The sequence below is a fragment of the Mus pahari genome, chromosome 7 (assembly GCF_900095145.1).
Source record: "Mus pahari chromosome 7, PAHARI_EIJ_v1.1, whole genome shotgun sequence".
Lineage (NCBI taxonomy): Eukaryota > Metazoa > Chordata > Mammalia > Rodentia > Muridae > Mus > Mus pahari.
In genome coordinates, this window is record NC_034596.1 from 1,742,827 (window position 1) to 1,764,644 (window position 21,818).

At 54.1% G+C, this 21,818-nt stretch overlaps 2 protein-coding genes across 5 annotated transcripts; both read right to left on the minus strand.

The window, feature by feature from the left end:
- Window positions 1-612: 612 nt before the first annotated feature.
- Window positions 613-10,388, minus strand: Khk (ketohexokinase). Of its 4 annotated transcripts, XM_021202295.2 has the most exons (9): window positions 9,921-10,388; window positions 6,894-7,010; window positions 4,951-5,085; window positions 4,618-4,752; window positions 3,317-3,389; window positions 2,199-2,345; window positions 1,227-1,315; window positions 990-1,147; window positions 613-902 (listed from the first exon to the last, which is right to left on the minus strand). In XM_021202295.2, the coding sequence occupies exons 1-9, from the start codon at window positions 10,010-10,012 to the stop codon at window positions 817-819; spliced, it is 1,032 nt and encodes a 343-aa protein (XP_021057954.1). In that variant the 5' UTR covers window positions 10,013-10,388; the 3' UTR covers window positions 613-816. The 4 variants fall into 4 exon arrangements, with proteins under 4 accessions (XP_021057954.1, XP_021057956.1, XP_029396645.1 ...); XM_021202297.2 differs by lacking the exon at window positions 4,618-4,752; XM_029540785.1 differs by lacking the exon at window positions 4,951-5,085 and having other exon boundaries at window positions 4,618-4,773; window positions 9,921-10,386.
- A 262-nt stretch (window positions 10,389-10,650) lies between these two features.
- Emilin1 (elastin microfibril interfacer 1) lies at window positions 10,651-18,382 on the minus strand. The gene is made up of 8 exons (XM_021202237.2): window positions 17,780-18,382; window positions 16,729-16,854; window positions 16,118-16,320; window positions 13,035-14,960; window positions 12,450-12,566; window positions 11,955-11,972; window positions 11,716-11,853; window positions 10,651-11,310 (listed from the first exon to the last, which is right to left on the minus strand). Exons 1-8 carry the CDS (start codon window positions 17,947-17,949, stop codon window positions 10,973-10,975), a joined length of 3,036 nt encoding a protein of 1,011 aa, XP_021057896.1. The 5' UTR covers window positions 17,950-18,382; the 3' UTR covers window positions 10,651-10,972.
- Window positions 18,383-21,818: the final 3,436 nt, after the last annotated feature.

The following is a 21,818-nucleotide window of genomic DNA, read 5'->3' on the forward strand; positions in this document are numbered from 1 at the left end:
TGTAACAAGATCTGACGCCCTCTTCTGGAGTGTCGGAAGACAGCTACAGTGTACTTACATATAATAAATAAATAAATCTTTAAAAAAAAAAAAAAAAAAAAAGAAAGAAAAAGAAAAAAAAGATAAGCTCTGGGAGCTTTTAGGTTCCTGGGAAACTCATGGAAAAAAGGTAGTTTGAGCAAAGACCCGTAAACCCAGAAAGCAGGCCCCTTGACCACTCCAGCTAACACACAGTCTGCGCGGCTCAAAGAGTCTGGAGGGCTTTTTCCTCTGGCTGTCTGCTCTCCTTGACCTGACGGGAGGTGGGAGCACGCCCACTGCTTTGGTCTGCATGCCCTCCCCTCTGGGTTGGTGGGTGAGGCTATTTGAAGAATGAAGAAGAAGGAAGAGAGAAGATGCCAGACTGTAGTGTCAGAGCCTCAGGAGTTTCAACCAGAGCAGGGGGAAGATCCACGAGGGCGAATGAGCCAGGCCTGTGATCCCAGCACGGGGAGACTGAAACAGGAGCGTTTCAAGTTCATGACCAACCTTAGGCTTCACAACCAGACCCTATCTTGAACAGAAAACCAATAAAAAACAAAAACAAAAAAACCACTCAGACGGACAGACAAAGCTGGCTCAGGGGAAGATGTATTTGCTCCAGGTATCTGCAGAGGGGAGATAAGTATTCAGCGATGCAGACACTGGCAGAGTCTGTCCCACAGTCTGTCCCGCCCCCAGGGAATGGCAGCTGGCTGTCAGGCTGGATGAAGTAGAGAAGGCAATGGCAGGCAATGGTGCCAGCCTCTGTGGTATCGAGCTGGTACCGCCTGCCTCTCACACAATGCCGTCAAACCCTTGCAAGCCACACTTCTTGCCAGCCACCTGGCACCCGAATCTCAGGGCCTCTTGCATGCTGTTTCCTGGAGAAAGGACAAATAGCAGCTCAGCCTGGTGTTCCGGAGCATGATAGGCCCGGCCCAGCCCTGGCCGCCCGGAGATGACCTCACCCTTCGAGAGGCTGAAGATGACAGAGGCATTGAAGGTGTCTCCAGCCCCAAGAGTGTCTACTACTCGGGGTGGTGGGAAGGCATCTGAGTGGAGCAGCTGACCATCAGGACCCAGGGCATCGGCGCCCTCCTCAGCCCAGGCACAGACCAGCGTAGCCCTGTAAGACTCACACAGATCGGCGCTAGTCCCCGTCATCTCGCAGACCCCTCAGACCCTTTCTTGCCTTCCCAACTCACCCTTTCTTCACTCGACAGTACAAGCCCCTCAGGGCCTCCGCCGCTGACTGGAACCCCAGGTGCTTGGCCACATCTTTGCTGACAAACACCTGTAGGCAGTGAAAGAGACTGGCAGCCACCTCTAATTGCTCTCACTACCAACAACCTGGTGTTGACTCCGGATTATAGCACAACTCCTCCAACTCAGTCACGTAAGTCCACAGTGTGGCTTCTTGCTGACCCACAGGTACGCGTTTTATGTCTGCTTAAGTTGTGCCAAAATACAGCCTTGGGAACTGTGACACTGTAGCCCTGGTATTTTCATTCTGGCGTGAGGGAATTCAAAACCCAGAAAGAGCCTGGAGCGCCATCTTGGGGTGAAGTCAAGCCAGACTGACTCTCAAGAGTGAGCTGTGTTTCATCTGTTCCCCACACAGCCAAACCCTGCAGAGTGAGTCCATCTGTAAAACAAGGCTCTCTCCACAGTGGCTTCAAGACAGACTCCCTCAGATAGTTCTGGGGGAATGGGGATCAGCCTGCCATATTTTTTAATTGGGCAGCAAGGCCAACAAACTACATCTGGACAGTGTCCAACCAGCTTTAGCAGTGATACTCTTTACACTCTGGCCTGTCTACCTTTTCCTTGTACGAGTCTCCTTCCCACCCTCCTCTCGTTGCTACCGGCCCTCACAACATGCCATCTAAGTGGGAAAAACTGGTAACTCGAGAGCAGTCATGCCTTCGTTTGCTGAGGGAAAGACTAAAGCAGACACGCAGGGGACGCCCATAGGTGTCTGAGCCCTGCCCACTGCATGCCTGCGGATTCGCCTGAGCAGGGCGAGTCTACTTCTGGGCCATCCCCAGCCTCCCAGCTGTGGCCTTCTGGGAGCTGCTAGGCTGTCACTCGGAGGCTGGTGGACAGGGCCGGGGTCCTCTCTAGCTCTAAGAATTCAATTAGCTAGAGAGAGGCAAGAGGAGCTGCAGGACACTTACCACCTCGCCATAGCTAAACAACTGGAAGAGCTCCTCACGGGGCTTCTCTACCTCCACCGACACCCGGACCTTCTGTGGCAGAGGCTGCTTGGCGTTGTGCTCCTCTATCCGCTGCAGCATCTTCACCTGTTCCGATGCATTCCGGCCCTGGGGCAGGACAGGGCAGCTCAGAGCCTATCCCTGATGGACCTCTGGGTGAGCAGGGAGAGGGATTGGAGGAAGCTGGGCTGGAGTGCCATTGCAGCTACATAATTCTAGGACTGTCATGGACCTTGGAGACCTTATTGGCCAAATTTTTTATTTCTCAAATGAGACTGAAGAATAAAAGATGCTGGACAAACATGCCTGTGAACAAAGCACTTGAGAGGCTGAAGCAGGAAGACTGTGAATTCTGGGCTAACCTGGGCTATAGTAAAACACTAGAAAGGCGAGACAGAAAAAGAAGCAAAAAAGAAAAAGGCTGGGTGTGGTGGCACACTCCTCTAACCCCAGCAATTGGGAGACTGAGTCAGTCAGATCTCTGTGAGTTCAAGGCCAGCCTGGTCTACATTGTCAGCCCCTGTTCAAACAAAGAGCAAGCAAGCAAACAAAACACATCGAGAACAAGAATGAGACAAAGAGGGAGAGAGGGACGAGGTGGGGGAGGCAGGAAAGGAGAGGGAAAGTGAAGAGGAGAGGGAGAGGGAGAGGGAGACAACCTGAAGACTAACACTAAGTCAAATGACGATGCACGGGTTGGACGCTTCCACCCCTCAAGGTTTCCTCTCATCGTGATCCCAAAACTTCTCCCTCGGAAAGAAAGTTCTAATTCCCCCCAGGCCCTCTCATTCCTGTCCTGAGAAGTAAAAGAAGTCAGCAAAGGCAGATATCAGGAGGGAGGTAGCCTAACACAAAAATGGGGTCTTCTGCCCAGTGCTATCTGTGACGGTATGCCCCTGTATCTCTCTCTTTCTGGGCCTCAGTTTCCTCATAGGAAAACACAGGAGTTGAGAGGGGTGGGGAGGGCTATTTAGTATCCCTATCATATCTCATGGTTCAAAGAAATTACAGAAGAGGCTGACCATGCAGAAGGGCCTGACAGGCTAAGCCCCTAGAAACACAGGGAGGGAGGGGCTTGCCTCAATGTGGATCCACTTGAACCGGGTCAGATCGACCTTCTCAAAGTCCTTAGCAGACACATCTGGCAGGTTCCTGTATCACAAGACAGGAAGGGGAAAAGGTCAGCCATACCCGGTTCTCTGACAGCAGCGATACCAGCAGCGATACCAGCAGCATGGCAGGAGGCTGGGGAGCACAGAGCTCTGAGCCCTATGGTGACGTGAGCCTTGTCCCACTTTGCTTAGGAGTCCTTTTTTGTTGTTGGTGGTGTGTGTCTGTTAATGTTATCCAAGGATAAACACAATTACAACATGTGACAAGAGGCCAGCCCTATGTTCTTAGGAAACCACAGCCTCTAGAATGAGTGTGTGAAACTACACTTCCCAGAAGGCCCCTTGCTGGGAGCACACAGCGACCTACAAAGCTTCTTTAGTTACAGTCTCTTGTTGGGAGCTTGCTACTGACACTTGCTCCCCACTTCATCCCTTCGGTCAAGACTGGCACTCTGAGGAAGAGTTTTTGTTTGACTGGTCTAGGTGGCTTTGGCCACACAGCATGTGTCCTTTCTGCAGTGCAGTAGAGTGCCTTCCATCCTCACTAGTGGCATGAGCGAGCCTTTCTGGGCCTAAAAAGTCCTTGGTCTCCTGGGCCTTCTGCAGTTGGAGATATGTACGTGAATATGCCTGGACCCAGACCAGAGGGCAATAAAGCTTTCTCCTCAGCTCCTCCTCTCCCTGCCTGAGGTACCGTGTGCCTCCTTGATTGGAGTTGCTGCCAGTCACCACTTGCTTAATAGATAGATGAAAAAGATTGACTAATTTGAAAGTCACCTCTAGAATGGGAATGCCCACTGACTTTTGAGATATACCCTCTTGACATATACGGCTTCCTCTGAAGGGCCCTAAACCTCAGCTCTTTGATACCATGCTGCAGGCTCAAAACTCTGGAATTGACTCTAGAAGTCCCAGTGGGTCCCTTAGCCCATCAAGGCTTTCTGTGGGTTGTCTCCCATCTCCGTACACCCAGACCCAAGGTGCTGATTGGCTAATTATGAAAAATCATATCATAAATTACAGTCTTACAGGCCTGCCTGCCCACCCTTGTGCTGGTCAAGGGCAAATTACCAAGCAGGCCAGAGCTTACCCCTTCCCACCTCACTTCTCCCCTAATTGAAGACAATTCAGAAATTACTGAACAGTTTGGCATGGGGGCAATTTCTGGTGTAGAGGATCGATGGATGGAGACCAGTTGGTTTGCCCAGTGATGGGGGGGGGGGGGCTGATTGGTGGGTTGTGGTAGGGAAAGGCCAAGGAGCCCTTACGTGTCGTAGAGTATAATGGTACGGGAGCCATTGGAGTTGTTGACGATGCAGCAAGAGCAAGGGGTATCTCCCTGGCTCTGCCAAGTCACTTGAGACACATCCACGCCCCTCTGCCTGAAGTCAGCCACCAGGAAGCTTTGGGGGAGGGACCCGAGCCAGGGGGAGGGCAAGGAGACATGGATTAGAGTTACACACAGCCTGCTCTCCTCTGGGAGTGGGGAGGGTGCACTGGAGCACATGGGCCTCAGAGAAGAAGGGTTCTGTCCTGAGACTGCAGTGTAGTGATGGCCGCGGCAGCAGCTGGCGAAGCGCACAGCAGACAGGTGTACAAACCTGTAGGCGTGCAGGATGGTGCGGCTGCCGCTGGCCTCGTTGATGATGACCGTAGAAGTGGGGATGGAGCCCTCGGTCTGAAGGACCACATATCGTAAGTCCACAGAGTGCTGGCGGAGGTCATCCAGGACAAAACTGCCAGGGCAGAGTAACCCGGAAGAGCGGTTTGGGAAGAGTCTGGGGGACTAGCAGGGAGCGGTTAGGGCCTCCAGGGACTCTGAACAGTAGAGGGCTGAGCAGAGGGAAGAAGGAGGAAGCTGAAGATCTTGTCACATGTGGGAGCAGGGGACAGGAGAGGCAGTGTGCAGAGCCTGGACATCAGAGAAGCAGGACTGCAGGTCAGTCTCAGTCCAGTTCACGCTGGAGAGCTTTGCTCCCCATCATTAAAGCCAGAGTTAAGGCTTTAGAGCCTGAATTCCATTTGAACTTAATGCACATGGGTACTGTGGCTTGGTTCTTGCAGGCAGAATCAATAATTAATCACCAAGGCAATACTTTGGACCCCTCTGCATGTTCATCCTCATGGCACGGTGCTTTCTGGGATCCCTTCCAATCTTGCCATGGTACCTCTCTAGTCTGACCAGCCAGGACGTGGTGTCACCTTAGGGGACCTGTTGGGCACCATCTTCTAAAAACTAGACCAACCCCTATGGGCAATGAGTTGGTGCATTTGTGGGAGGTCCCTAAATATGGGCCTGATCTAGGACAACGGCACATGATGTCCTCTAGTTAGAATGAGCCTAGGAACATCATTTCAAGTTTAGCCCAGAGGGCCAGCAAGGAGGCTGGTTCCACTTGTGCCAGGAAACCCCAGAGCTGGCAACTGTGCCCAGCAGCCCAGCCATCCTGGGTTTTCTCACTACGTGCAGACCTCCCTTTCAGTAAGCAGCACCTAAGCTTGGCAGAGTTGTCGGCAGCCATGCAGTACATCATCCCCTGACTTGACAACTCAAGGGTCCCTTAATAGTGCCCCCCAAAGTATTAGAAAAATCGTTTGCTAACTGACTTTCTGCGCCCATAGTGCCTGGCATATTAAATGTTTGCTGAATGCACAGAAAGAATTCTGAATGGCTCCCCCCCCCCATAGGATTGCTCCATAAAGGAGAGCCCACTACTCTAAGCAAGACCCAGGTCCTGCCTCCACCCAGGAAGGGATGACTGTCCCATCTCCAGGACCAAGTCTCTCACTTTGTTAGCTTTGCTCCAGTTTGCCAAGACTGGGAATGTGGCTGGCCATAGCCCCTCAAACTAGGGTTCAAAGGGCTGGGCTTTACAGTCCAGCAATTTGGCAGGCTGCTCCAGTGCCCACAGTGGGCAAAGTATGGGCCACACCTCCTGATAAGTGTGTGCTGAGCTGACAGTCCAAGAGTCAAAGGGCTCTTGGGTCCTTGCAGTGGCTGACATGAAGTAGACGCATGGGTCGCTTGTGGCACACAGCCTCTAGAGCAAATAGGTTTGGGACCCAATGTTACTATGTGACCTCAGGATGGCCTGAGGAGTGTACCCTCAGTACTTACAATGAAGACAGGAGCAGTGGCCCTATTCCTCAATGCGGGCCTTCATCCTGTAACCATGGATGCTGCATGCCCCTGAGGAGGGGAAGGTCACAGCATGTCCCTCACTGCCTTTTGCCTCAAACACAGCCAGGACAAGGGACATGAGAAGGGCAAAGGCAGAGTCTACAGGAAGCAAAGAAGGAGGTGCTGGGCAGCCTAATTTCTGCAGCAAGCTGTAGAAATGGAACCTTTATAGAAGAGATGTTAGTGCCTGCACAGCCGATGGACCGCCCCAGAAGGATCAGGGAGTCTGGAACGCTCCTGTAGGCTACCACCCACCCCCCATTCTTCCACCCAGCCCAGCCAGAGTTCAGACAGCTCTCCTCTCACTATACTTTGTAGACTAGGCACTCCATCCCTCTACCAGGTGCTCCCCTCTAAACTTACTCGGCAACATGGCCAGGGGCCAACGAGCCCATGAAGGCACAGCGGGCTCCGAGCAAGGAAAGGACAGTGCAGGAGTTGGATGCGTTGCCTCCACGCTGCCATCTCTGGGACAGGCACCTGCAAAGCACACGGGCAAGTCTCTGCAGCCTCAGCTGACTGCTCGCCGTGGGAAACAGACCCAACCTCAGTCCCCTAGGTAGGAATCCACAGAGTGCGAGAGCTGGGTACATCTGAGTTTCAGCTCATTTTCTAAGTGGAGCTGCTGAGGCTCAGTCCTGAGAAGGAGCCCGGGATGAGGACGGGCTCTGTTCTCACATCGTGGGCCTTATTCGAGTGCATAGCTGCATCCGCCTGTTTCTAGGGAACCAGGAACCCACCTGTGGAGGCCATCTCAATGTGAGGGTTCTCTTAACTCTGGGTCAGCTTTTCCTCGGTTAGCTCTTCCTTCATGCTGAAGCTTCAGCCAGAAGCAGTGCTCAGCATGAGGCTCCTTGTTGGGAGACTCTCCTCAGCATGGATTCTGGGACACAGGAGCCAGGCCACCTGACTACAAACCCCATGTTCTGAGAGTTCCTGGGTCAGATGTGGCTGAGATGTCAGGAAGGATTGGGTCCTACACAGTCGTGCTCTTCTGGGAGACTCAACAGAGTCCAGAAACATGGATGTTAAACAGAAACCGAGGTCTGCGGCAGGAAGTGCACCCCGAGGACAGGAGGGAAGGGGCTCTACCTTCCAAATGGAACCTACTCTATCAGCAGGAAGATAAAGCGCCCTCCTAGTAGTCTTTCAGGCAAACAAGCTCGAGGGAATGGGGTCTTCAGTCTAGCAGAATGTGGTGTTACATGTTCGAATACAATCTTTGGAGAGCTTGGATAATGAGATATGCATGTTTTCCCCCAAATAAGAAAAAGCTCAGGGCTAGAGAGATGGCTCAGTGGTTAAGAGCATTTGTCATTCTTTCAGAGGACCAGGGTTCAATTCCCAGCACTCTCACGGTGGCTCACAACCATCCATAATCCCAGTTCAGGGCGCCCAAAGTCCTCTTCTACCTCTATAAGCGCCAGGTACATAAATGGTGTAAATACATACATACACAGAGGAAACACTCATACATAAAATAAATCATCCCAGCACCCACATGGCAGCTCACACCTGTCTGTAACTCCAGGTCCAGGGGATTGGACATCCTCACACAGACACAGACATAATGCAGGCAAAACACCAATGCTCATAAAATAAAAAATACGTCATTTAAGGGGTGGGGGCTGGAAAGATGGCTCAGCAGTTAGGAGCACTTGTTGCTCTTGCAGAGAACCCAAATTCACTCTCACACCCACATTGTGGCTCACGACATTTGTAACTCTAGTTCCAGGGCTGCATGTGGTACACACACTCATACACATACACATAAAAATAATAAAATAAAGTATTTTTTAAGAGAGAGAGAGAAAAAAGAGAGAGAGAGAGACACACACAGACAGACAGACAGACAGACAGACAGACACACACACACACACACACACACACACACACACACGAGAGAGAAAGAAAGAGAGAGAGAGAGAGAGAGAGAGAGGGACTGCCTAGTCGCCCCTCACCCCCCGCCGCCCCCTAAGTACCAGGTTGTAAGCGTGGCTTTACCTTGTAAGTAGATTAGGTCTACACAACTAAATAAATACCCTGTGCTCCTGCACCACTGTCCCTGTGCTCCTGGCAAGGGCTCTAACCTCAAATAGAGCAACTGAAAGCAAAGGGTAAACTCCACAAGATGGGCAGCAACCGACAGAACGCGTAGAGCCACCCACTAAACATGGAGACATACATGAGCTATGATCATGTTCTGATGCTTGCTACGCATGTGGCTTGATAAACACTGCTCCACTCCTCCAAATCTCCTACTTCCTCAGCTAAGGAAAGGGTCTTTCACAGTTCCCAGGGAGCCTGTGACAGTACTCTGTGGACCCAAAGCCCAAAGAGCACCCAGTCCCCCACCCCCACCCCCACGCCCACCCCGTGAGTTCAATGCTGTCAGCTTGCTAGTGTCTTGCCAGGGGTCAACCTTGAACTTCCTTTCAACTAATATTCAAGATACAATGTTCATTGTTCAGGGTGCTAGACCACACCAAGAGAAAGCCAGTGCGCCACCCCACAGAACACCTTCACGGCACAGCAGCACATTGGAGTGGCCCTTATCAAGAGCAAAGATAAGAACCATCAAAGGACACTTTAACGTCTACCAGACAACTGAGAATGTTCTGAGAACATCCACTAAGATGTCTACCCACCTTTGTAAAGACTCCTCTTGGCACTTAGCTCCAGGAAAAAGCCTGCCATGACTCATGAGCCAGGTTTCTACCTATCTGACCCAGAGACCCTCCAGCTTTGCTTACACGGCCCGCCAGTCCTTGAGCTAGGCAAGGCTCAAGTGCCAGGCTTTTAAATGTGAGTGCTTTAATGTCACGAACCACTCACTGCTAGCGACCTGGTGTTTTATTTTAGCTGTAAGCGGTAAATTAGAAGTGCATAGGCTAGGAGTTGGGAGATTGGGGGGGGGGGGNGGCAGAGGGGTGGGAGGTGAGGAAAATTTATCTGGCATCTTATCAGGTGTGCCCTCAGGAGGGAAAAAGTCATTTCAGCACACTGTAAACAGGATTGTGATGATCCGCAGATTGAGATGGTAAACAGATAACAACACACTAGTGAAAACCTGGGTCTTGATTCAGGCATACGGTTGCACTCTTGTTAATTCTGGAAGCTAAAGTTTAGGCTAGCTTGGGCTACAAAGCCAGACTCGGTCAAAACAAAACAATACACCCCCTGGGTCTTGGTTTTAAAGGTCTCCAGTCTCATGTCTTCATTCTCACAGAGTACCCCCCTAGGGTTCCGGGGCAGAGAACGCCTGCACTCCAAGGCCTCACTGCATGGAGACAGAGGGCTATCCCTGGATGAGCAGCTAATTAGCAGTGACTCGCAAAAAGACAGGGCCACAGCGGCCCTGGGATCTCCGAGGGGCCTGGGCGCCCCTACCTGCGATCCGTGTCTTCCTCTGGGTATTTGTCCACCACATTGATGATGTCCAGTACCACCAGCCCCACGCACAGGATCTGCTTCTCTTCCATGAGGCTGCTCCCCAAGCTTCCTACCCGCAAGCAGAGGGGATTCCTGCTGGGCTCTGCCTCTTATCTACTGGAGGACCTTGTCCCAACTTCTCACGGGCTACCTTGGCTCCTCCTCTGCGTGCAGAGCTCCTCCCGCAGGGAGCTTTCTGCTTTGCAAGGGTTTGGTTACCTAGCCCGGCCAATGGCAGGCCCTCTCACTTTTCCGCCTCGGCTGTCAAAGCGAAAGCGCACTAGTAATGCATCGCCTTTCCGATCCCTCTGCGCCTGCTGCTCTGCAGACCCTGGACCACCAGGACTAGCTCAGTATGGCAACAGAAACCTCTCCTTCGCAGGCGGAGCACCGAAGCACGAGTCGCTCTCCCTCGCCCCGCCAAGGTGGCCCACCCAGCCGAGGCCCCGCCCCCCGCCAGAATAGCGGTGTCACGTGACGGGGAACGGGGCCAGCCTTCGCAGTGGTTCTGGCCCAGCGCCACCTAGCGGCCGCTGGGGGACCGGCGGCCGTGACCCTGAGTCCGCAGGCGCCCTTAGCAGGGAGTGCACCCAAAGATCGCCAGCCTAGGTTCCCTCCGTAGGACTCTGTCTCCTCCAGTCCTGTCCCTTAACTAGCCCCAAACATGTACTAGAGCAGAATAGCTATGTTTTGTAGAAAAAAAAAGTGTCTTTATTCCTGAATAGTTTAGTACGGTGGTGTGGACTGGGGAGAGCCCTGGAGGGTCGGTTCCTCTTCCGCAGCTTGGGTCCTGGAGAGGGCTCTGGTGGGGACTGCAGTGAGGCCAAAAGTCAAGAGGAGACGCCTCGGTCCCAGAGACCACGCAGTCACAACGTGCGGAGTGACTGATTTGGATGCCTGAACCGCAGCGGGACGTGGTCGCCAGACTTGCCCTTGCCTTGGTGGGGGAGCCACCATCCAGGTGGCTCTGCGGCCCCTGTAGATAAGTTTGGTGGTCGGGCCCACCCTGTCTACAACTGTTCAAGCTCTGTGTCCTCGTAGAGCAGGGCTCCGCTGAAGATGGTGAGCGGCTCCTCGGAGTGTGCCAGCTGCCCCATGACCAGATCGATGCAGACAGTGTCTCCGACCTGCAGTGGCAGGATGAGGCTGAAGACTCCCAGAGCGCCTGGGCTGGGCTGACTTTCGGCCACAGGCTTATTCTCCAGTCCCTCAGGTTCGTAGCCTCCCGAGTCTATGCGGGCCACGCCCAGGTTGGAGCGTGACAGTACCGCCTCCACTTTCTCATGCCGGTGCCCAGTAAGTACAGCGTTCAGCAAGTAGCGTCCAGCCAGTGGTGCAGTGAATACACCTGGAGACAAGGATGACAGTCAGGAGGGGAAACGCTGGCTGGGACAAGGAAGGTCTCTCAGAGAGTGGGTACAGCACTCCTGGCTGTGGAGTGGCCCACCGGTCATTTTCCTGCTATTCCACTAACTGTACACTGTAGGGGATCCCTTGCTGCATCTCCAGCAGTTGCCGAAGAGCGTGTGCTAGAGTCTGTCCCAGTAAAGATCCGTTTGGTGTGGATGTCTCCTCCCCTCCCCGACTCTCTCTCTCTCTTTGCCTAACTGTGGTGTGCTTAACATGGAAAGAATACAGGTCTTTGTAATTACAAGTGAAAAGCTGTACTTGTCTGCAGAGGTGTGAAGGAGGCATTAGTACTGCTAGCTTCACCCATTACCCGACTGTGCCACCCACCGGCCTTCTAGGTTACCTGTCTCTGGGTCATAGTAGCCTCCATCGTTGAGCAAGACTCTGTCGAAGGGGACTGTGCCAGGTTCTGACCGAGGCAAACTCAGGGCAGCTGAAAATGCTACCCTAGGCACGGGGGCTGCTGGTGCTCCCTCCACTCCTGCATAGAGATAGTGTTAGAATGGATGCTCATAAACCCCAGTCCCCGACCCTGCTGCCCAGGCCCAAGCTCCTGGCCCCTTCCAGAGACTAACGACTTACCCTGTTCCCCTTGAGGACCTGTGGGAAGAAAGGGGCCACAGTGAGAAAGGCATCTCTCACCACGCCCTCACCCAACATCTGCTCTCTTGCACTGCTCTGGGTGTTAGGTGTGGAATGTGATGCCAAGAAGAGCATAAGTGGGCTCCAGTCTGGGCAGATGCTGGACCAGAGCCTCAGCCAGGAGCTCCCCATACGCTACATGTAGCTGTCTTCAGACACACCAGAAGAGGGCATCAGATCCCATTACAGATGGTTGTGAGCTACCATGTGATGTGGTTGCTGGGACTTGAACTCAGGACCTTGGGAAGAGCAGTCAGTGCTCTTTACCGCTGAGCCATCTCTCCCCCAGATGAACACTTTCACTCAGCTCCTAGTCACTTTCTCCTCTTTTCGCTGTCAGCCACTGGGACCTCTGCTTCCTTACCCCTTCTCAGTCAAGCTCAGTGTGGAATACTATGCAGGGCTGCCAGGATAGTGATGTCTCACCCAACATACCTGGTGGGCCAATGGCCCCCTGTTGTCCATCTTTGCCAGGAGGTCCCGGAGGTCCTGCAGGGCCTGGAGGCCCTTGTAGCCCAGGAGGCCCAGGGGGCCCAGCCTCCCCTGAAGGTCCTACGGTAACAAAACCAAAACCGAGACGAAGGTCAGTCATGCTTTCCAACACACAGGGAGGTGGTGGCGCCACGGGTAGGACATGGGGAAGACTGATGTAGACATGGGGTCCCTCAGGCTGCAGTCAGAGTGACTGATTGACAGAGCCACACACCAGCACAAGCCATACCCCAGTCCCACCCAAAGGCCATCTAAGCAACCAGAGGGAGGGCAGGGAGCTACACCACAGCAGCTTCTCTGCAGACAGATGTCAGCCTCCCTGAGGAACAGTAGGGGCTAGGACTGAGGCAGAACAAAGAGAAGGTGGAGAATACCAGGCCTCCTCCCCACCATGCCTCCCTGCACCCCCACCATGCCTCTGTCCTCACCCTCCCTGCACCCCCACCACACCTCCCTGCACCCCCACCACGCCTCTTTACACCCCCCACCATGCCTCCCTGCACCCCCCCCCCATGCCTCTCTCCTCACCAGTGAAGTCCTTTAGGCTAAGTTGCTGCAGACGGTCTTCCAGGAGCAGCAGGGAACTGTTGAGGGCACCAAGCCGCCTGCCCAGGCCTGCCTGGCCCCCCAGCAGCTTCTCCAGCAGGGCGGCCTGTGTCAGGCTGGTGCTGTTGCTTTCCCGTACTGCAGCCCAGAGCCCGGCCACATGTCTGGAGAGGCCTTCTCGTAGGCCTTGCAGTCCCCCTGCCACAGTGTCCAGTCGTTCACAGACTCCCTCAAGGCGGCCTAATCGCCCCTCTAAGCTAGGGCATTGGCCCGCCTGTGCCTGGCCCTCCTCCAGGCCTCGGAAGCGCTCCTCGCTCTCTGAGATGTGCTCTGTGGCCTCCTGCTGTAGCCTGTTGATCTCAGAGATGATGCTGTCCTTGGTGGCCCCCAGGTCAGCCAGATCGGCACCCTGACCCTCCACAGTGGTCTGGAGCTCGTGCAGTGAGTCGTTCAGGGAGCTGAAGGTGAGAATGACCTCAGAGAGTTCTCCTTGAAGGGCCTGGAGGGCTGAGCCTGAGCTGCCCCCAAACACACTGAAACCGTCCAGAGGCCCACGGCTTGGTGCCCCAACCCCTGGGCCAGCTCCAGGGCCCCGTGGAGGTAACAGTGGGCAAGAGCAACGTTCCACACCATCCCGAAGGCGGCCCAGCTCCTCCTGGACACCACCACAGGCGCCACAGCCCTCATCCCCACGGGCTTGCAGCAGACCCTCCAGCTGGCTTAGCTGGGCTGCGGTAAGATTGAGGCGCAGTAAGAGTTCTGCTGCCATCTCCTCCTGTGCATCCATGCGCTCCTGAAGCTGGCCCAGGAGCCCTTGCAGTCCCTCCAACATGGCCTGCTGAGCCTCCCCTGCTGTCTCTGCTTCGCGCAAGCCAGAGGCCACCAGCCGTAACCGGCCCTCGCTGTCCAGCACCCTGCGTTCCAAGGCACTGAGGATCTCACTGACCCGAGAATCCTGTTCCCCGCGCGCCCCAGAGCAGATCTGCCCACAAGCCCGGACAGCCCCTGCCACCTGCTCTTCTAGCAGACCTAGGCGGCCACCCAGCTCCCTGCTCACATTGGCTAGTAGTCCCTCCAGCTTTTCTAGCCGTCCTGGAGCAGCAGGCAGCCAATGGCCCAGCCTCCCTGGTCCTCCAGGCCAGTTCTTCTCTTGCTCCTCGGAGGGACCTAGGGTAGAGTTGAAGCGGTCCTCCAGGCGAGAAAGGCGGGAGGCCAAGCTGGTGTAGCCTGGGGGGTGGCCCCCCTGCCCAGCTGCTCCTCCGAGCTCAGAACCTCTGCGTCCACTTAGCACTGTCAGTGAGCCAGCCACTACATCTAGCCTCCGCTCCAGCTCCGACACTCGTCGACCCAGCTCTGGGGGGCAGCATTCCTGAGGGGGTCTCCTGGCCATGGCAGGTCCCACAAGCTGTTGCTGCCGCTCCTCCATAGAGGACATTAGTTTCTCCAGGGTTCGCAGCCGCTCCCTGTCTTCTTGCTGCTGCTGGCGGAAGCCATCCAGCCCCGCCAGGCATCCTGAGCAAGGCTCCTGCAGCTGCTGTTCCAGCTGCCTTAACAGTTCCTCACTGGGGCCAGAAGGAACGGGGACAGGGGCTGAGGCCCTGCCACCTCCATCAGGGCCTCCATTATGATGGTTGTTAAGGTGGCCCAGCTCCTGGTCATGGGTGGAGACACGGTTGTCCAGGAGCTGCAGCTGCTGCTGGATCTCACTGAGGGTTTCATGCACGCCCGGGCGGGCAGCTGCATCTGCTGGCTGCTGCCTCCCATTAAAGGCTGTGTCCACAGCTCGCTGTACATCTTCTGCTAGGCGCCCATTCATCCCCTGCAGGACACCCCGAAGGCCTTGCAGCTCTTTGGTCAGACTCTTCACCTGCTGCTCTAGCTGCTGCACCTTCTCTGACTCTACAGGACCTGAAGAGAGAGAAAGGCAGATGACTGAGAGGCTGGGTCTCAGAGCTCAGATTCTATGGCCCGGTCTCTGCCTACCCCAACTCCAGCAAGAGTCAAGGGTCAGAAGGCTCTCCTTTGGGTGATTTGGGCAAAAGGGGGTGGGGGAGGGAGGGAGGGAGGGAGGGAGGGAGGGAGGGAGGAGGGAAACACCCTTCACTGAATGTCCTTGGGACAGATTTGAACCACAGCTCTTAAAACTTTTCTATAGGCAGATACTTTTGCCATTTGATGGCACAGGAAATGGGGAACCAGAGAAATGAGGCAAGTAGTTCCAGAGAATACATTTAACAAGTGGCCATGTCAAATTTCAAACTTAGATCACCCGCCACCCAACTTGTCCCCGGGACCTCAAACCCTTCCCTTATCTGGGAAATGCGATGGACACTATGTGTCCTGCCTTTTAGGGCTGTCAAACAGTTTCAAATGGAAACGTGGGAAAGTACTTCACATGCCACTGTCCCAATGACTGGGCCCTCCCCTAAACCACCAGAGGGACAAACAAGAGGCTCTTGCAGCAAGCCTGCTGGGGTGCCGGCTGGCCAGCCAGTCAACCAGAAGTTCCTGTTTCCATAATTATAGTTCAGTTATCTCTTTGGCAGGAAAGGACCATGCATCCGGTGTGCCTAGCCTAACTCATACACACGGGAGGAAAGAACACAACAGAGACGATTGCATTCTGGGACCTGCAGTCTCCAGCGGCTTGGGAGGGGGCCCTGTAGTCCGGTGCAATGCATGCTAGGATTTGTAGTCTTAACTATCTTCCCTGGGGACAGATAGAACTTCTCAAAGGGATTCCCCATGCTTCTCCCATGGCTGTTCAGACTAAGAAGGACCTCGGCCACAAGAGGGAGTATGTGAAGAAATTGTCTCTATGCCTTCTTCAGCTCTTAAGTTTTCAGGTCTTTCAATCTCCCGCAAGCTCTGCCCTGCCCCCCACTCCGCCCCCAGACACACTTAAATCACAGAAGCATGCAAACATTTGAAGTTTCAGGGATGTCATTACCTCTGTTCTACTCACCTCCTCCCAGGTTTAGAGCATAGAGGTTTCCCTCCCTCCACAGCCGGGCCCCACATTTTCCATCCAGGATTCCACCATCCCTAGCAACATGCAGGCTCACCTTCTCCTCCTAGTCCACTGAGGTGGCTGCCGGCACTGGAGCCAGACAGGTTGGGGCGTGCAGGCCTGGGCCGGGGAAGTGGTGTGGAGGGTGCGGGGCCCTCTCCACAGTCATCGCCCCCATAACCCTGACAGCACCTCCACTCCATGTCTGTCACTGTCTTGTAGGCCACCCGATAGCGAGGGCGAAGGAAGCTCCGGTACCTGGCCAGAGGAAAGGAAGGTTTATACTCTCTCGGTGCAGCTGGTCGCCTTGTGCTCAGGCTGGGCCTATCTCTCTGGCCAGTGTGTGGTCCTGCTCAGTTAAAAGTTGCTGGCTTTTTAGTCAAGGGCTAAATCCTGGTTCTTTCTTTCCCTGTGCTGGAACCCTAAGCTAATCTCTTTGAGACTGACCTATGTCAGCAGAAGGCCCAAAGGTTGGAGACAAGGGGAGAATGCCCATGACAGCTCACCAACCAAGCTAGGACCCTGCTGTGTTCTCAAAATGGTTCTGACTGAAGTCCTGTCCTTCCCCCTGCTCCCTCCTTTGCACAGACTCCCTAAATGGCCACCAGCTGTCTGCCCTTGCCCAGATCCCAGTAAGCACCCAATCCCCTAAAGTTGGGGCCTCACATGATACTTCGGGGGCAGTGGGGCTGGCCCCAGCCACAGGGTTGATAGTCTGGCTTGACAACAGTCTCCACTCCATCTTCAAGGACGCAGCTCACTGTCCGTGTCACCACGTAGGCACACCAGTTCCTGTAGGCATAATCCTACCTGGGCCAAAGGACCAAAGACACAAGCCCCAGTGGGCCCAGAGGCTGAAGGAGGGTCAAAAGATGAAGGGGACCTTAAGGACCCGTTGAAAGTTGGGGTTCCTGCAGGGGCAGCACCCACTCTCCTCCCTTACACAGACACAGACACACACACACACACACACATTTTCTTGTGTCACTATAGCAGATAAAGAGTTTTCAAGACAGGAAAACCATAATGATAAAAACACACAGAAGAAGTCAGCCCTTCTGACTGTGGGGCCCCAGAGTACCCTAGAATTCACAGTCCCTTGTGTGCTTCTTTGGGCCTATCTCAAGCCCCAGCTGAGTAAGCTGGGTTCCTGTACATGACCCCCTGCACGTGGTGCTTCCACCCAGCCTTCAAAGAGGAGAGCGGGGCAGGCCAGTGTCCAAATGTCCGACCTATGCTTAAGTAGAGAGTAAGCCACTGATGGGCTCTGTCCCCTGGGGCTTGCGGTGCTGCACTCTTGACCCCATTCACACGGGCTTCTAGTCTGTGAGCTGCTGTAGAGCCAGAGGGACTGAGCAGGAGGACTGTCAGAATTATACATTAGTGGATGGGGCCAAGAAAGCCCTAGAGAAGGAGAAAGGTCTGCCCGACCCAGAGCTGGCTGGCACACAGCTCGCAGCCGACAGGAAGGATAGTCTATACCCCTTGGTGTAGTGTCTCTGGGCACCCAACTGCAGACCTCCTTAGGGAAGAGGTGAGAGCTGATCCCCCTTAGGCTACCGAAGCCCTGGAAAAAGTTCCACCGGAAGGTGCATATGGGTGGGCCACTGATGGATGGGTGTCCACACCTCCTCTTCGTTGTGTTAAGCCTGCTGCCCACCTTCTAAAGGCTTTCCCGGCCACAGCCTCCAGCCCTGACTAGAATACAGACTCTTACCTGTGGCGGCTGGCAGGCCGTGGTGAGTTCTGGGCCTGGGGTCCCCCAGGACTGAGGGCCCCGGTGCCTCCTGTGTAAAGGCTGTAACCCCGAGGAGGGTAGCTGGCAGCTTCCGTGGCTATGGTCAGCAGACAGCAGAGATAGCAGTTCCAGAGGGCTCTGGGGGCCATGGTGAAATGTTCCTTGCTGCCCTCAGAGACACATCTTGGTCTGACCAGGAATGCCTATACCGCACCTCCAGGAGATGCCGCTGCTTCAGGGGACAGCAAGCAGAGCCAGCTCTGCCCCTAGCTTCCTGCCTGCAGCCCCCAGCTGCAAGCCTCCTCCTTGGCCCGACCCCTTCTCCCCCTCCTCTTCCCTCCTCAGGCTCCTGTCTGTCCCTCCCTCAGTTCCTTCCGCTCTCCTCTTCTGCACTTCTGAGGGGAGTCTGTTCTCTGGGCCCCTGGCCTCCTGTGCCTGGTCCCTGCCCCTTTCAGAGACTATTTCCTGAGCCTCCACCCCCTGGCTCCAGCTGGCCCTCTTCTGGTCTCTCTGTTCTGTCCCCTGATGACTGGACCCCAAGGATAACAGAGCTTTGCCCCTGTGGCTGTTGAGAGGCACAAGAGTGACCATGGGCGGGCCAGCCTCCTCTCTCCCTCCCTCTCTCCCTCCCTCCCTTCTCTCTCCTCCCTTCCCCCTGTCTGGCTGGCGGTCCAGCCTCCCCCTTCCTCCCCCACCTCTCCAACCATCATGCGCCACATCTGCTTCTTGTTAACTCCGGGAAAAGGGGGGGGGGGGAGGAGGAAAAACAGAGAAATGTGGAGTTGCCGCCGCCGGGCTTGAGGCCAGCCTCTCAGACAGGCCACATGGAGCTGGGGCCAAATCTGGATAGGAGGCCCAGAGCTGGTGGCTAGGACCAGGAACCAGCCAGAGAACCAGATGCCCTGGGTTGGTCAGAGCAGGGCTCTCGGGAGGAGGAAGGCAGGACTGTACAGAGGATAGCGCATGGGGGAGGGGGCACTCAGTAGGGCCATTGGGTCCCACTGCCTCCTTTTAGAGGCCTACAGTGGGAAAGTAATTACTTTGTCCAAGGTGACATCAAGTCAATGAATGGCTGGGATGAGACTCTAGTGACTCTAGTGACTCAGGAGACTGGGGAGGGAAAGGGAAGCATCCTCCGTGGGGACAGAGAGGAAATCCACCAGGGTGGGAGAAGAGGAAGGAGTCAGACAAAGAGGCTTTTCTTAAACAATGGAGGAGACAAGAGGGGAAGGAATCTCCTTCCTGTGTCACTGGTGAAGGTTAGGCTATAACCAGAACAGCGATTGCACCGATGACAGAGATGACAGAGCTGACAGAGCTCAGGCTCCCTCGCTCTCTAGCCTGGAGGCCTGTGTGTGTGCACGTGTGAGTGTAAGTGTGTGTGGCTCAGCTGCTACACACCGTTGGGTCCCCCGCCTCCTTGTAGAGGCCCACAATGGGAAAGTAATTCCTTTGCCTGCTGCCTCTTGGCTTTGCGTTCTCCTGTCCTGTTCTGAACCTGTGTCTCCCGGGGACACAACAGACAGGGGAAAGCTGAAGTACCAGACAGACACAGGCTACAAGAGAGATGTTGCTGTGTGCCAGGCATGGGAGAGGTGCTGGGGTTGCAAAGGCAAGTCTAAAACTCTGTCACTATCAATTAAGGAATGGAACAGGGCCCCCAAACACAGAACCACAAGAGCAGGACAGGCCGACTGCCAAGAGGCCAGGACAGATGTGCCAGGACAGATGTGCCAGGACAGATGTGCCAGGACAGATGTGCCAGGACAGGTGTGCCAGGACAGATGTGCCAGGACAGATGTGCCAGGACAGATGTGCCAGGACATGGTGTGCCAGGACAGATGTGCCAGGACAGATGTGCCAGGACAGATGTGCCAGGACATGGTGTGCCAGGACAGATGTACCAGGACAGATGTGCCAGGACAGATGTGCCAGGACAGATGTGCCAGGACATGGTGTGCACTCTGGCTGAGGAGGGAAGAGACAGCTGACTGCTGGGGGTGATGGAAAAGACAGAGTATGTGAACAGTGTGAGGCAGGGGAGTAGGAGGAGAAGGGACAGACACAGGGAAGGGCAGAGATTTCAAGCTCGGGGAATGTAGCCTGCCTCTGTTTCCTGCTCAAACACACGGATAACATAACAACTTCCACCGCAGGTTTGTGCTCGTTGATACAATTAAAACATTTCAGACTATTCCCAGAATATGCTCAAGGCTTATATGTGTTATTTATTTTCTATTTATTTTATTCTTTATTTATGTTTTTAAATTATTTATTTATTTCATTTATATGAGTACACTGTAGCTGTCTTCAGACGCACCAGAAGAGGGCATCCAATCCCATTACAGATGGTTGTGAGCTACCATGTGGTTGCTAGGAATTGAACTCAGGACCTCTGGAAGGGCAGTCAGTGCTCTAAACCTCTGAGCCACCTCTCCAGCCCCTTTATTTATGTTTTGAGACAAGGTCTTGCTATGCAGGTAGCCTAGGCTGGTCTGGAACTTGTGGGAATCCTCCTGCCTCAGCCTCGTGAAGGCTGATATTATTGCGTTGCAGCATCTGTTAGCTATTCATTATCAGACAAGAGAGGTGATTAGGGCCAATGAGAGAGAGGCTTCCATGATTGATAGGACTGTTGGCTTGCAAGGTTTGGAGTCAGTAAGACAGTTGTCACCAAGTGTCATCACAGGGACTTTACTCCCAGGTTGTGGAGGTTGTAACTTTGAGCACATTCCATAGCCACTGTTGGGAGTCTACGCTTGCCGGCCTCTTCCAAAGTCTACCTTGTAAAGCGATACAGAGCAGTTGTGCTGGTGGGCATGACCATGGGAAGAAAGAAAAGGTTATGCCTGCATGCTTCCAGGAGAGAGAAGGGAACACCACAGAAAATACCAGAGCTTGAACTCAAATGAGGAGGTTAGAAAGGGTGGGTCTAGAGGGAGGAAAGGCTATTTTGATTTGAACATACTGGAGAGAGAGAGAGAGAGAGAGAGAGAGAGAGAGAGAGAGAGAGAGAGAGAGAGAGAGAGGCATTCTAGTAAAGGTAACTGTCTAGAAAAGGGTTAAAATGCAGACCTGCATTGGGACAATTTAAAGAGTGTTAATTGGAAAAAGGAATGAATGAATGTCACCAACTCCTCTCTGCAACTCTGAGTGATTTACCTCTGCTCCTGAGAGCTGTGGACCTAGAACATGACCCTGATGGCTAGAAGAAATACTGATGCAAGTCAAGGTGGTGAAAGAAAATGCCAGAAGCAATACAAGGAGCAGTTTGCTTTCCAGGGCCCTGGGGCCAGCACACAGGCAGACTTGGAGGAAATGTCTACAAGAGGTCTGCCAGTGGAAGGTAGGGTCTTTGCATCAGTTGAGGCCCTAGCCCTGGCAGAGACTAACCCATTTCCTCTCCAGATTGCCCTGGCTGCTGCTGCTGCTGCTGCTGCTGCTGCTGCGAGCTTCCTAGTTTTCTTCTCCTCTTCCATCTTGTTACTTTGCAGTTGACAAAAACTCCCCCTCCTGCTCTCTGGAGTTAGAAGGTTTGCTGTACAGTTTAAATGTGTCAAGTAAAAGAATGCTGGCTTTGAGGAGTGGTTGCAGTTGGTTGCACTTCACCTAGCTTTCCAGCTAGGAGCCAGGACCTAGGAGCTGACAGCAGTGTTTGTGAAAACTCCAATTCACCACTCACTGCCAACAACAGTTCTCCTCGATGGCCTGTGGATGAGCAAGCAGGCTGTGGGCGACCAGTGTTGGATAGGATTCAGCAGTATTAGCGATGGTGGCAATGGCATTGTTGTGGTGGCGTTGCCAGGTAGCCACAGATTTCCAAAGTGATTAGCCAGAATTGCTCACAAAAAATTGCTAAGTCCCTGTAGTAAGACAGAGTCTATTCTATAACATCCGTAAGGTGGGGATTTCCAATGATCTAGTGGAATACTAGGCAATTCATTCATTCAGCCTTCACTGACAATGAGCTCAAGTTCCCAGAGCCAGGATAGCAGGGGGCTCCAGAAATAAGGAGTAT

Excerpts from the sequence above, each read along its gene's own strand:
- Khk (XM_021202295.2), bottom strand. The coding sequence starts at position 10,012 with ATGGAAGAGAAGCAGATCCTGTGCGTGGGGCTGGTGGTACTGGACATC. Across the intron at positions 7,011-9,920 it reads GAGGAAGACACGGATCGCAG|GTGCCTGTCCCAGAGATGGC; the intron begins GTAGGGGCGCCC and ends TGTGCTTTGCAG. Across the intron at positions 2,346-3,316 it reads TCAAGTGGATCCACATTGAG|GGCCGGAATGCATCGGAACA; the intron begins GCAAGCCCCTCC and ends GTCCTGCCCCAG.
- Emilin1 (XM_021202237.2), bottom strand. The coding sequence starts at position 17,949 with ATGGCCCCCAGAGCCCTCTGGAACTGCTATCTCTGCTGTCTGCTGACC. Across the intron at positions 16,321-16,728 it reads CACTGCCCCCGAAGTATCAT|GTACCGGAGCTTCCTTCGCC; the intron begins GTGAGGCCCCAA and ends TCCTCTGGCCAG. Across the intron at positions 11,311-11,715 it reads CTACTATGACCCAGAGACAG|GTGTATTCACTGCACCACTG; the intron begins GTAACCTAGAAG and ends CCTTGTCTCCAG.